The sequence below is a fragment of the Cuculus canorus genome, chromosome 5 (assembly GCF_017976375.1).
Source record: "Cuculus canorus isolate bCucCan1 chromosome 5, bCucCan1.pri, whole genome shotgun sequence".
NCBI lineage: Eukaryota > Metazoa > Chordata > Aves > Cuculiformes > Cuculidae > Cuculus > Cuculus canorus.
Window position 1 is genome coordinate 13,321,460 of NC_071405.1, and position 13,539 is coordinate 13,334,998.

The following is a 13,539-nucleotide window of genomic DNA, read 5'->3' on the forward strand; positions in this document are numbered from 1 at the left end:
CCTCAGCCCTGCCCCAGCTTAATCAATACAATTCCAGCTGCTGTCTTTACTCTATGCACTGCTGCTCCAGTAAGCCACAGTCATTCACTTCAAGTCTCTCTGTTCATCAATTTCATTCTCTCACTCGCTACTTCAACATAATGCTTTGTTGTTTTGCATTTAACTCAAATAGTCAGGAAATCAGGAAGTAAAAAAAAACCAAACAAACTGAACAACGGAAACAGTAGCCATTTGGCCTGTATAAAGCAGCAATACTCTTCCCCATCTCTGAATTATTTGCAGCAAAAAAACCAACGAACTAAAATTTCATCCCACCCCTACCAGGCATAAGGGGAAAAAAAAGGTTTCAAAACTGAACAGTGTTAGACTTGAAATTCAGAGAGCATCTCTCTTTTCTTAAAAAATGTCAGTGTAGCAGACAACTATTTTTAGCCAAATCAAGGACATAATAAAAAAAGTGAAATCAAAGTGAATGTCCAGCATATAGGAAAAAATTCAATCCATACACAATAAACATCAACTGTTTTCCTATGTTTAGTAAAGTTGCCTTAAAAGTATTCTGACAAAAAAAATTACCTGAAATCAACAAAATATGACTTTGTACCAATCTCCCTGTGCAGAGATGCAGAATTATTATCTTTACTAGCAAACACAAAGGTTTCCTCATCCTATAGCCTAGAACATCTCAAATGATACCTTTATAACAATTGTAAACCTAAACTTCTAACATTTACCTTCAAGACACTAAATATATTTCTCTATACTCTACATGCTGGAAAACATTCTTGTAGCGCTGCAGACATCTCTGTGCTTCTATAAAATCCCTCCCCAACTAACCTCATGCTTATACTATTCTTAACACAGATTCAAATGCATTTCTGCACTGGGGCCACTAAACAATTTACAAAGCAGAAAATTTTATATGCTACCTGTCACTTTATAGTTCCATATTCTACCTTTATATTAGTCAGGAAATTTATTTATTTATGCCTTAAAATGACAAAATGGTTTATAACTTTCACAACTAAGATGCTGTCTCTGGAAGGAACATTAAAAGATTTTTATTTACGTGCCAATTATAAGTTGTTGGGGTTTGTGTCTGGTGGTGGTTTTTTTTAAATTAAAAGGGCAGACACGGGTTTGCCTTCAATGAGTTTTAAGTTGTCTATCATATAAAAGGATCATATAATTTTTCCAGGTGTTAAGTGTTATGTTATTAATACACTGAACTGTGCACAAATACCAATAACTTCTGTTTACCTAATGCAACAGAAACCCACAATATTTTACAAGTGGTTTTGCCTGACAGATATCAATTGTTAGGAAAACAAACTAAAGAAAAACATCCATGTTTTCTCCTTTATCTTTTAAGCATCCAGGAAAAAGCTGCTTTTGGCAAGGTAAGGTTGTAGTACAGGTTTTGTAATATATCTCGACATATATCTCTAGAGCACATGATTTTGTTTCTAATGCTTCCCACAGAGTAAACAGAATTCATCCAAAGGAAATAAAACTGCAAAAAGCTCTTTCAACCCAAACTTTAGTAAAAAACTATCACGTATACAAAGGGTTAAAAATGCAGCTGTTCTGCAGTATATTTATGGTCACATAGCCCACTCCATTCCATCTTTCCTCTTAGTCCTACTGAGGCGCAGTTGAGACGACTTTCTAACCTTTAGCATCTCTTCATGTATGCCATAATGCCCATAGGAGCTGAAGTAAACACCATCCTCATCCTCGTGAAGGTCTGCAATGGCGCTGGATGACGAGCCGCTCCCGACATCTGTGTTCATCACAAAATCCTGTGCAAATTGTCTGTAATCAATTTGAAATATTCCCTTGAGAGATGTTCATGGAGCCATGAGACAGAGGCGGGGTAGAGGGGGGAGAAGGGGCTTGACAGAGATAAGGGATCTGGACTGTGCAGGGGCTGTGACAACAATGGGACAGGTTGGAGCGTGCCCAACCTCCCTCTGCCGGCCCTGCCACGCTGCTGCACTGCTGCTCTCCATCCACTACCCCCTGCAAAGACTACTTTGCAATTTCAACCAACAAATTTCAGCAATGAAACATTCAAACTTCATTTCTGATTTTAAGGAGGAATGATCTACTTTGCGCTCGCTGGTACAAAAGCTACTACTGAAGTGGTCAAAATAACACATGTGTGTTGGGCTGTGAAATACAGATACAGACTCAGGCCAAGAACTACAAACCATACAACCCTGCATGACTAGTGGAAGATCGAAGAAAGTCCTTTAACACTGAAGCATTTGGGTGGAAACAACCCAGAGCTTAAAATTCAATTTATTACTTTAATTTCATGCTGCTTATTTTTCTTCCTCCAAGACCTTGCATCTCCAATACAGATTCTCATTTCTCAAAGCCGGTTTGATGACAAAATACACAAATCAAGGGGTTTATCAGGAAACAATTAAAAGTTGACCAGCAAACAACTCATATGATACCCTCAAGGAAGTGAAAGAGGAAACCTGTTTCAGTCAGACAATTTTCCTCCAAGGTCTGTAGTCGAACACCAACAAAGCCTGCATCCTAGACCACTCCAAAGCAGCAGAAGTTCACCTTTAACAGTGGTCAAACTTCCCGAAATAGGAACTTAATGTATAGAAGCTGTAGGTAACATCTCCTTACCAGTACCACCCTTAGAGAACAACAAAACCAAAACCACTATTTCAGTGCTGACACATCAAATACTTCTCTGCTAAAGTAGTTTGGATGAGGAAGAGAAGGTGGCAAGGGAATTTGTATTAAAAGTTTGACTTGCTGGCATAAAGGTAAGGTCTGGATTTTGTTTTCAATCTTGCTCTTTACCATGGTAGTTCACGTTTTCCTTTCAGACAAATATCAAAATTACAAAAATTGAAATTTAAAAAAAAAAAAAAATTGAACCTATGACATACAATGAAGCATAATCAGCACTTTGTAAGATTTAAACTAGACTTTAAACTTAAAATTATTTAAAATGGATTCAGCCAATAGTTCCTCCAGCATATGGATATGACAAAAGTACCAAACAAACTCTAGAGACAGACTTGCCCTCCTGTCTTTTTAATAATAATAAAAAAAAAAAAGAACATAATTAAAAATAAAAGCCATCATCTCTGAACAGGCGACAGATGGAAGAAAATTCAGGATATACGAGCCATGCTTTTAAATCTGTAAGTTACATTTGATACTAAAGGTGACCTGATTTATAGAACTGTTGACATTTGTGGTGGAAAATAAAAGGCCACTAGGCTGCCAGCTACTTGTCTTACGCTGTACCCCTTTCAATTCTCATAATTCAATATATCTACATGGTCTAGCAAACTTGAAAACATTTCCACAGAAATTAGTTCGCACTTAATTAGTGGGTGTCCTCATACTGTTATTCCAGGGCTCAGAAGGCAATGATCTCTAGGGAGCTACATGAATTATCCTGTACAGGCAGTCATCAAAAATCCCAAAATATTTTCTCCATCTTATACAGTTGCAGCTGAAAGAAGTTACAGTTACTTAGGCCCCCCAAAAGTCTCTGTAGATAGCTTTTTTTTTCACTCCAGAAGTTGAAGTAAGCCAACCAGCCCGCTAAATACTGTTGTAAATCTATTTCCATGATAGAAGACAGTAGAAAAACGTGTTACTGTAGAGATAAAGGTCCTGTACAATATTCTTGGTCCACATCAGAGTTCTGAGCTATCTTTATTCCACCTGAAAGGAAACATCTATATAAAGTCTCTTCCAGTGGAGTAACCTCCAGCAAAATTCAGTACCACACTCTGATTTACAGCGTGTAGGCTACAACACAATTAGTTCATCTATTCATAATTTAAAACTGTGCTGCTTCATCATACCTACACCTGGCTAATTTTGCTGCCAGATGACTCCTGCTGAATTGAAGAGCCTATATTGACAAATTAAAGGCTCCCTTTTACAACAGCAGGTAATTTGATGTACTAACCTCAAAAAGAAGTCTATATAAGACTGACTGAAGTTGAGAGAGCTGAAAAGAAATTTCAAATAATGACCTGAGACTTTTTTTTTTTCTTTTAAATGAAAAAGATGGGAACAAAAGCAGGACAAGATGACATACAGAAAAACACTCCCAAGTTTTCCAAGTATGGTGACAAGTTTCCCTCAATCTTATTCTTTATGATTAATTAATGCATAATGTAAAGAAAGATATCAGAAGAGGACTGTACACTATAAAGAACAATTTGCAAAAGCTAAACGCAATTGAAGACAAAACTGTTCATTTTTGACATGTATAATTGTTTCCAGCTGGTAGGATCTGAACAGATACACAAATTTATTTTGGTATATTTAGTTACTAATAATATCCAGTATGTACCCTCAAAACATACAACTAATGCTCAGATCTATTTTACAAACCAAGAGTTTTGACGCTTTATTTTTCCATAGAAAAACTAATTATTTTTCCAGGTCTCTTACACAGAATTTCAGTTCTTCAGTGCCCTATCAGTGTCATTTTGAAATGGCATGTTTGTATAGGATTTAAATCTATGTGACCCCCAAAAAAGTTTATATTCTCATTTTATCCATGAGCATCAGTAATCTATATTTTTAAGACCTCAAGATTTAGAATTAGCACATACAGTTAGGGGGATGTCCTGATTCATGACTGCGATGCACTGAATATTCTTCCTAACAGAACCCATACCTGAGACTGAAAATAGAATTAGCTGAAAAGTTGGTTTACTTATTTCACTGAGGGTTTTTCCAAACTGTAACTGGATTCTACTACTAACAATCAATGTTTGGAGCCATCTCTCAAAATATTTAGAGTTTACTATTTAATTTGTCAATACCTCCCTCTTCTCCACAATTTTTAATGTTTAAATTAATATTTAAAGAACTAACAGAAAAGTGTCTGAAAAACAAAGTGGTCTGAAGCAAAATGCATGTTTCTGGGCCACGCAATGTGCTTCTTCAGCTTTCCTAAGCATACTTTGCTCTCTCAATTTGTGCAGGTTTTGTGCAGTTTTTACTAATCTTCTACATGATAAAATTGAAACCTATAGTCCCAACACAAGTCACTAGTTTTACTCTGTAGTTACATTCTACCACTTCTTTGCACGTCTGTTAGTCTTTAAAGACAAATATCTCATCTCACATAGAAAACATCAAACCAAATAAACTCAAAACTTTAGTTTAAACACTTACTTCATTTTTTGAAGATCATCTTGTGCTCTAGCCAAGGCTCCTTCTGCAAGTCTTGCTCTGTGTTCTGCACGTTTTAATCGATCAAGGAGGACCATGGTATCATCGAAACCATTAGAAGGCAAAACATTTGCAGGTTCACAAAGATCTTCTATATCTGATGAAATGGGGAGAGAAGAAAACCACACCTCCCAGTTACATGTTGTTTCAATGCAGCTCACAGAAACATGATGTCTTTCAGCACTGCTATTTTTCTGTCTTTGGACGATTTGTAGTAGTCTGTTTTACAAGAAGCATCACTGAATTTGATAGGACTAACCACAGAACACAATACTACTCAGTGAAAGCAAACATGTTAGAAATAAACTCTAAGTTAACAAAGCAAATAAACCCAGAATTCAGGCTTCTTTAAATACTAGCGTTACACTACTGATAAAATAAGCTCTAGACTGTAATTAAGTTAATTACAGTCCTATCCTATTTTGCCAGTTATGTTATTCTGAGGTCAGATGTGCTGTTAATTGTAATGTTAAAATGTAAGAAGCAATATAAAATTTCTGAATAATTAGACAGTAACTCTTAATTTTCAAACCAATTCCTTGGGCTTTCATAAAGATTATGAACACACAAAACTCAAAACAGCATAAATAGAATTTATCTAGATAAAATATTGATTTTCAGCTACAAAAACTCAGACTCTGCAGTAGGTCCCATTCACCCCTTGCTAAATCCAGATGGTGATTTCAACAGATATCAGTGGAGTTAAAAATCGTGCTACTGTGTTTTTGGATATAGTAAGAAGTTACAGTTAGCTTACTGAGCATAAGATTTCACTAAAAAATCCTACAGCTACTCCTCTCAATCATGGAAGACTATTTGGCCCACAGGACTGAATCAAGGCACAGATATTCAGAATAAGAGTTCAGAGGTTTGGATCACCTCCATAACCCTTGAGCGACTGCAACGGCATCTCAAAGCATCTCAAAAGTCTATAGCTTACATTAGGCAGGAGCCAGTACAGTGAAACGTGAAATCCCTGAAATAACCAATCCATGTCCTCCACCACGCACCATCTCAGCTATCATGCAGCAGGGCTTGTTTAAAGAAGGACAAAACTGCATTCCAGACTGTATGGAGAAGAAGAAGCCATAGTCCCAAGTACCTTACGCTTTAGGTTAAAAAAAGACCTATAATCAAGTGCAAAACAAGAAGAAATTGGGAGGACTACAGGCAGCAAAAATAGGTTCAAAAGACAAAATGAATTCTCTCTTGATCATCTGATGAATTGTTGAGAGAGAAACTAAGGCTGCTTGTAGGAGTAACTACTACGTATAAAGAAGCAGAACTGTTCTATGCAACTGCAGTATCTTACACTGGGTTGGTTCAAAACAGAACCTGTATAAAAGATGAAAATGTTTTCAACAAGGCCTGTTCCTTATTAATAAAATACATTTCTGAATACATGCATCTGATTTAAAAAACCTACATTTACAAGCTTTAACGTTTCCCAAATCTTTCAACGAAGTTTGGGTGGAGTGATTCTTTGACATGCTTACTTACTACATACAGCATATCTCTGCTATGAACATCATGTTCACAGTAAGTGATAACAAAACAGGACTATCGGAATCTCAGCCACGACTTAGTATCACAGCTTCAGCTAGTATATTACCTTTCTCGTCTACGTAAGTCAAGTGGACAATAGTGATGATGTTTCACATGACAAACTCCGCCAATACCATATTCGCCCCACAACGCAGTACAGTCATACTGAAATGGATTTATTTACCAAATTGAAGCAGAAGATCATCTTCTAACTCTGGTTTCAAAAATTCTTCCCCTTCCCAAGGTACTGGGCTGCTGAGAGATCTCAAATATGCAGCTGTTGGTTTCTAGACAGAAGAAAAAGAGCATGTAAGCTAAGCTTCTTTGAAAACACCAGCCCTTCAATTTCATTCAAGAAAATGAGGCAAAGATCTGTTCTTCCACCCATTAAAATACATGAGGTACTACTAAAGTAATTTCGTAGCAAAGACCAAGAAAGATGACTAGCAAGAACAGTGTCTTTGACAACAAGTACTCACCTTAGCATGCTGACACCACCATAGTGGCCAGAGAACAGCATAAAATTACACCTAAGAGCTAGTAGTCTGGGTCCCAAAGCCCAGGAAGCTACAGGATCAATGAATTCAGCACAAGCAGTGAAGCACCATATAGACTGACAAACACTAAAAAATATTTTTAGGATTATGCTGCTATCAGGAGCCAAGTTGGCTAATGTTTTTGACTGTGTCAGCCCACAGCTTACCACAGGGGTAATCAATAAAGCCAAGATACTAATAGTGCAGTGTACAAACAGCACTATAAGGCCTAATTTCATAAATACTACATTCTCTCCTGTTTGCACCCAGCCAGTTAATGCTTTGTCAGGAAAGGAGAAGTCAGATTCTGGACATCAGCTTTTTCAGCTGCTATGTTTACTCTGCATAGGTATTTAGCTATGACTGAAATAACTATATGTGGATTTAAGTAGAGATTTGAAGATTTAAGCGAAAAAAGCTTGATTACAGAAACTGGTAGTAAATCTAAACCTAAACTTTTAGGGAACAACCAAAGAACATACTTCAATATCACAGAATACACAAAACATACCCAGACCTAAATTGTAACTGTAGGTTCCCATCAGCTTTCCCATTTCTGGTATCATCGTAGCAGAGATTAATTTTAGGTTCTGTGATCTAAGGGATCAAGTGTCATCCTTACTAATAGTGCAGTTGGGGTCTGACACACAGAATTTCGTAGAGTTATCAAAAAAAGGCAACTTGAAAGCACAGCATCTTGATTTCCCACTCTCCAGATACAGATTACAGAAGTAGTACGTGGCACACCTACCTTTAATCTAACAAAGTTTATTAGTTTAATGTATCCATAAAAATCAAGGCCTGAAAAGAAAATAAGAAAAAAGAGAGAGAGAGATGACATTACAGAAAACCCAAATGTGTTTCACAATTAGATGAATACTAATTACTTGTTCAACTGGCCAGCTTCCCCTTGCGCTATACATCATCATCTTGTGCAGTCTCCCTATCTTAAGTTTGCCATCTACATTTTTCTTCCCCTCTAGACTAAACCAGGGAATTCTCATGTTCAAGACAAACACATGTGCCACAAATTAAGAATGGAACACATGCAAATGTGGATTACGAACATGGATTTAATTCATTTATCAAGCAACAACATCAGGACAGACACATTTATCTCCTACTAGCTACCTTGCTAACATTGTAGGTTGTGCTCTTTTGTTCATATTTTTAGCTTTCTACTTAATAAAAGGCAAACTGATCACACTCATCAAGAACGCACAGCAATACTGACTTAAAACTGCAACTTGCTCTGAAATAACAATAGTTTAAATACAATCATGTACTTTCCTTAAGAACAGCAAGGACACCGCACAAACTGAAGATACTTTCAATTGGATTTTAAGACAGAAAACAGACCAGATCTTACTGTTTTATACACAGATTTCTAAATGCATCATGTAGTTCCCATTCCCTTACCTCTCTCTCCATTTTAGTGCACAGTCTTATAATAGTCTTTCTTTAATACTGTTACTGTACATGCTTTCCTTTACATGAATATGGGTTTCAGGCTCAGCAGTTCAACGCTGACCTAACTCTTCTGAAAGTCCTCCCCAACTTCACATACATCCTCCTATACATACCTGCCTTCAGTCACCATCTTGGCTTAAACAACAGATGGCAGCTTCAAATGAAAGCCAACTTTACGCTTCACGTGCAAAGAATGAAACAGGCACTGAGCGTTATCTTTTCCTAAAGATCACTTGAGGAAACATAAGCCAAGTCTGCAAACAGCCCCTTGAAAGACACTAGCAGCTTGTTGAAAAGAACCACTTTGTCCTCTGCTACACTCCCAAGCCAAACAACAGTGCCAATGGCTGGGCAAGAGTTCCCAACAGATCAAGAAAATTGCTCTTACTTCAGCAGGCACTGAGCTGGCTCAGGTGGAACAAGGAGGAGTGGAGACTCAGCAGAAGCCAGCAGAGATCAGTCTTACTCTGGTTACTAGTCAAGAGCTTTACCCATTGGTAAAGCACATGGGAAACAGCCAGTGTAAAGATAACACATAAGCATCTTTCTAGAACAGCTTATCTTTATCAGACTTGGAATCTTCAGAAGCTACCAGGAAATCAGTTAGAAACAACGTATCTTTGCAATTTATTTTAAACAAGATGCTAATACACAGAAGGAAATGACAACTCACGAAAAAAACTTACTGTGTTCCTTGATCACATCACAGACATTAAACTGATGTTCTGTTTTGCAGTGGGAGAACACATCTTCAGCAGAACTAAACAATCTGTAATGAATGAATTATTAAATAGGCATTATTAACACATTTTGAAGTTATAACACTCCTAGACGTTTTGTATGCTCTATTCTGACCTGCTACACAATGTGTTCAGAACATATAATTTTTGCCTTTGAGAACATATGAACAGGCATCTGCTTACTCACATACCTCACAAAGAAGCTTTTACTTTGCTCACAAAATTTTGCAACAAAAGGTAATAAAAACAGAACTTTGTTGAACAAAACCAGGAACTCTGTTAACTTTCAAAACCTCTTTTAAAGCAAAGACAGCATTAAACCCAAAGCATAAAACCTGCATGCACACAAGCTGTGCTGACCACACAGATCTCCTGTATCAAATTAAAAATCATAGATTCATAGAATGCTTTAGATTGGAAGCAACCCTTACAGGTCATCAAGTCCCAAACCCTGGCAAAAGCAGGGACATCTCTAACTAGATCACATAGCTCAGAGCCCCATCCAACCTAACCTTAAATGCTTCCAGGGATGTGGCCTCCACTACCTCCCTGGGCAACCTGTTGCAGCGTTCCACCATCCTAACTGTAAAAAATTTCTTTCTTATAATCACTCTAAGTTTACCCTCCCTTAATTTAAAGCCATTGCTCCTCCTGTCACAACAGGCTCTGCAGGAAGTCTGTCCCCATCTTTCCTGTAGGCTCCTTTCAAGTACTGGAAGGCTGCTATAACATGTCCCCACAGGCTTCTCTTTTCTTGAGGCTGAAAAACCTCAACACTCTCAGCCTGTCCTTGTACAGGATGTGCTCCAGCCCTCTGACCATCTTCATGGTCCTCCTCTGGACTCACACCAAAAGCTCCATGTCCTTCCTGTGCTAAGGGCCCCAGAGCTGGACACAGGGCTCCAGGTGTATCCCCATATATTTACTGGGGGTGGGAGGGGATGACAGACAAAATTCAAGATGTGGAACTTCCACACTGCTTCAGAGCGAGGAGTGGGGAAATACCTACTTTCCACCTTATTCCTCCCCCTTCTAGTCTGGATTTAGCCCCACTGTTGTGGTTTGAGCTAACGTAGAATCAGTTTTCTAACTTCAGCTAAGTCTTGTCTAAATAATTTCATTTTTCTGAAAGTCAACTGCGTGGTTTTCAGTGATAGCAGTGATAACATGGGGCACTGGCATGCAGAAAGGCCATTGCTTATACTTATTCCCATAGTAACACAGGCCATCCTGAAGCTGGTGGAGCTGTAAGTCAAAGAGGCAAAAAAGGTCACACACGCAGGGAGGGACAGACAGGACAGGTGACCTCAAACAGGCCAGAGTATTCTTTCCCACATACATAATAGTATAAAACTGAGAGATCATGACAGTCTCACTCTCTTCTGTGACGGGCAACATCCAGTGAGGACCCCAACTATTTTTTTGCCCCTTATCACAGATTTGTGCATTGCCAAATCCAGCTCTTCTGTCCAGCTCTCTCCTGCTGCTGACCCCTTCCCTGACTTGCTCTACACTATCTGTAGTGACGTACAGTCATAGAGAGGTGTGACAGTGCAATTTCACATATTTGTATATATCTATTATTATTATTATTATTGTTGTTGTTGTTGTTATTTTATTAAAGCTGTTTTAGTTTAGTTTCTAACCTGCAAGTCTTTTTCCCCTCATTTCCCTTTTCCCTTTCCTTGGGTGGTAGAACCAAGAGCCCAACTACACCACAGCCCAGCAGTTTTAGCTGCCGAAATTGGCTGGGCCAGGACTAAACCGTGACACTTAGACGCTCTAGAAAGGTGCTACACGTGATCAACACTCAACATAGCGCTGTCACAAACTCGCTATTATTGATGGTCCTGCTACATTTGGGCACTCATACTCCCCCCACCTCCACAGGTCCCCTCGACTGTGCAGAGGGTGCACTCTGAAGGGCTCCTCCCACCACAATACCGGTTGCAGAAGAGGCAGCGGGTCCTCAGGTCCTCAGTGGTGGCAACTTCATCCTCCTCCTCTTCCTCCCATGCCTCCTCACCATCGGACAGCTCAGGCATCTCCTCATCGGACAGCACGCCAGCTCCTGGGGAGCCCAGAGACTGTTACTGACCAGGAGCGGTGGGCAAGGAGGAGAATCATAGAATGGTTTGGGTTGGAAGAGACCTTAAAGATCATCCAGTTCCAACCCCTCTGCCACAGGCAGGGACACCTCCCACATAGAATCATTGAATGGTTTGGGTTGGAAGGGATCTCAAAGCCTATCGAGTTCTAACCCCCTCCCATAAATTAACATCGAAATATATGGTTAGAAGTAAGCATAAAAGCTTTATTTTACCAGTGCTGATCTGTAGTAACAAATGATTGTTTTAACAAAGCATTCTAGAATCAGAGAATCATAGCATGGCTTGGGTTGGGTTGGAAGGCACCTTAATGCCCATCCAGTTCGCCCCTGCCATGGGCAGGGACAAGTCCCACTGGATCAGGCTGCTCAAGATCCATCCAATCTGGCCTTGAATACCTCCAGGGATGGGGCAGCCACAACCTCCTCGGGCAATCTGTGCCAGTGCCTCACCACACTCATTGAGAAGAATTTCTCCCTAATGCCCAACCTAAATCTTCCTCCTTCTAATTTAAAGCCATTCCCCTGCGCCCTGTAACTCCACGCCTTTGCAAAAAGCCGCTTCCCAGCTTTCCTGGAGCCCCTTTCATTAATAGAAGCTGCTCTAAGGTCTCCCCGGAACCTTCTCCGGGCTAAACACCCCCAGCTCTCTCAGCCTGTCCTCACTGCAGTGCTGCTCCCGCCCTCTGAAACGGAAGAGGATAATGAAGAAGGGGAAGGCGCCCACGCCGGACCCACCTCCGTGTTCCTCTCGCGCCGCCATAGCCCCGCCACTGCCCCACGTGCGCCGCTTCCGGCTGCGCGCCCGTGACGTCACGCGGGGGTGCGGGACCAGAAGGGGCAGAGCGGAGGGGCGGCACTACGAGGGGCGGGGCCAGAAAGGGGCGGGGCCAGAAGGGGTCCGCGCGCCCCCTGGCGGCGCCCTCCTGCCACGCCGGGTGGGGGGGGGGGGCGGTGCCTCCGTTCGGCAGCGGCAACGACCGTTGGTTTTCAAACACCCTGGAGGGGAGAGGGAGGGGGAGCGCCATCTTGTGGGGACCCAGCTATGGAGCAGGGCTTCCCAGCACCAGCTCTGCTTTAGCAGGGGGTGTGACCCTTAAGCCTTCAGTTTCAGTGTGATCTGATTTTTCCTTATCATGTTTTTTTCCCCCTTAAGGTCATACTTGAATCAAAGCAAAAGATACTGAGTTTAGCATCCGCCCCGCTGATTTCTGGATCTTAGTAAATTGAGAAGATAAAAGCCACATCACTACCTCCTTGTTAGAGGGTTCTCAACTATAAACATATAGCTACATTAATAAGTAATCATATATAATTAATATTCTATTATTATTAATAATATATAAATAAAATAAAAATAAATTATACTATGATATATTATAGCTATATAAACATATGAACATACACAACAAATAAACATACACATACATACTTATACATACATAAAAATATAAAAATATCTAAACTTGTATAACATAAATATGAATCCTATGTAATATATAAATATATATAACTACATAACATATCTATAAACATATTCATTCATAAAGTTATCATTACTTTCAGTTGCATCTTCTGAAAAACAACAATTTATCATTTAACACTGAAAATAATGTAAAGACAAGATGATAAGAATTTAAAAGCTGCATACACTATTTTGAATTGTAATGAGGAGTTTGCGGGTTGTGGGCTACTGTCTGCATCCCACTTCGATGCCATCTGCACACAAGGAGAAACTTGCCAGCAGAGAAAAGTGTAGGATGTCCTGCAGTTAGAAAGCCACATAGAATGGTTTGGATTGGAAGGAACCATGAAGGTCATCTAGTCCAACCCTCCTGCAGTGAGCAGGGACATCTTCAATAAGATCAGGTTGCTCAGAGCCCCATCCAACCTGACCTTGAAT

At 39.7% G+C, this 13,539-nt stretch overlaps 1 protein-coding gene across 1 annotated transcript in view; it reads right to left on the minus strand.

Moving 5' to 3' along the window:
- The window catches only part of PRMT3 (protein arginine methyltransferase 3), a 62,078-nt gene extending 49,617 nt beyond the window's left edge, over window positions 1-12,461 (minus strand). Inside the window, exons 1-7 of the mRNA XM_054068262.1 lie at window positions 12,375-12,461; window positions 11,474-11,600; window positions 9,476-9,558; window positions 8,071-8,120; window positions 6,968-7,070; window positions 5,182-5,335; window positions 1,674-1,815 (exon numbers count right to left, since the gene is read on the minus strand). Coding sequence (XP_053924237.1) covers window positions 1,674-1,815; window positions 5,182-5,335; window positions 6,968-7,070; window positions 8,071-8,120; window positions 9,476-9,558; window positions 11,474-11,600; window positions 12,375-12,399 — 684 coding nt within the window. The 5' untranslated portion in view covers window positions 12,400-12,461. The remainder of the gene's footprint in view (window positions 1-1,673; window positions 1,816-5,181; window positions 5,336-6,967; window positions 7,071-8,070; window positions 8,121-9,475; window positions 9,559-11,473; window positions 11,601-12,374) is intronic.
- Window positions 12,462-13,539: the final 1,078 nt, after the last annotated feature.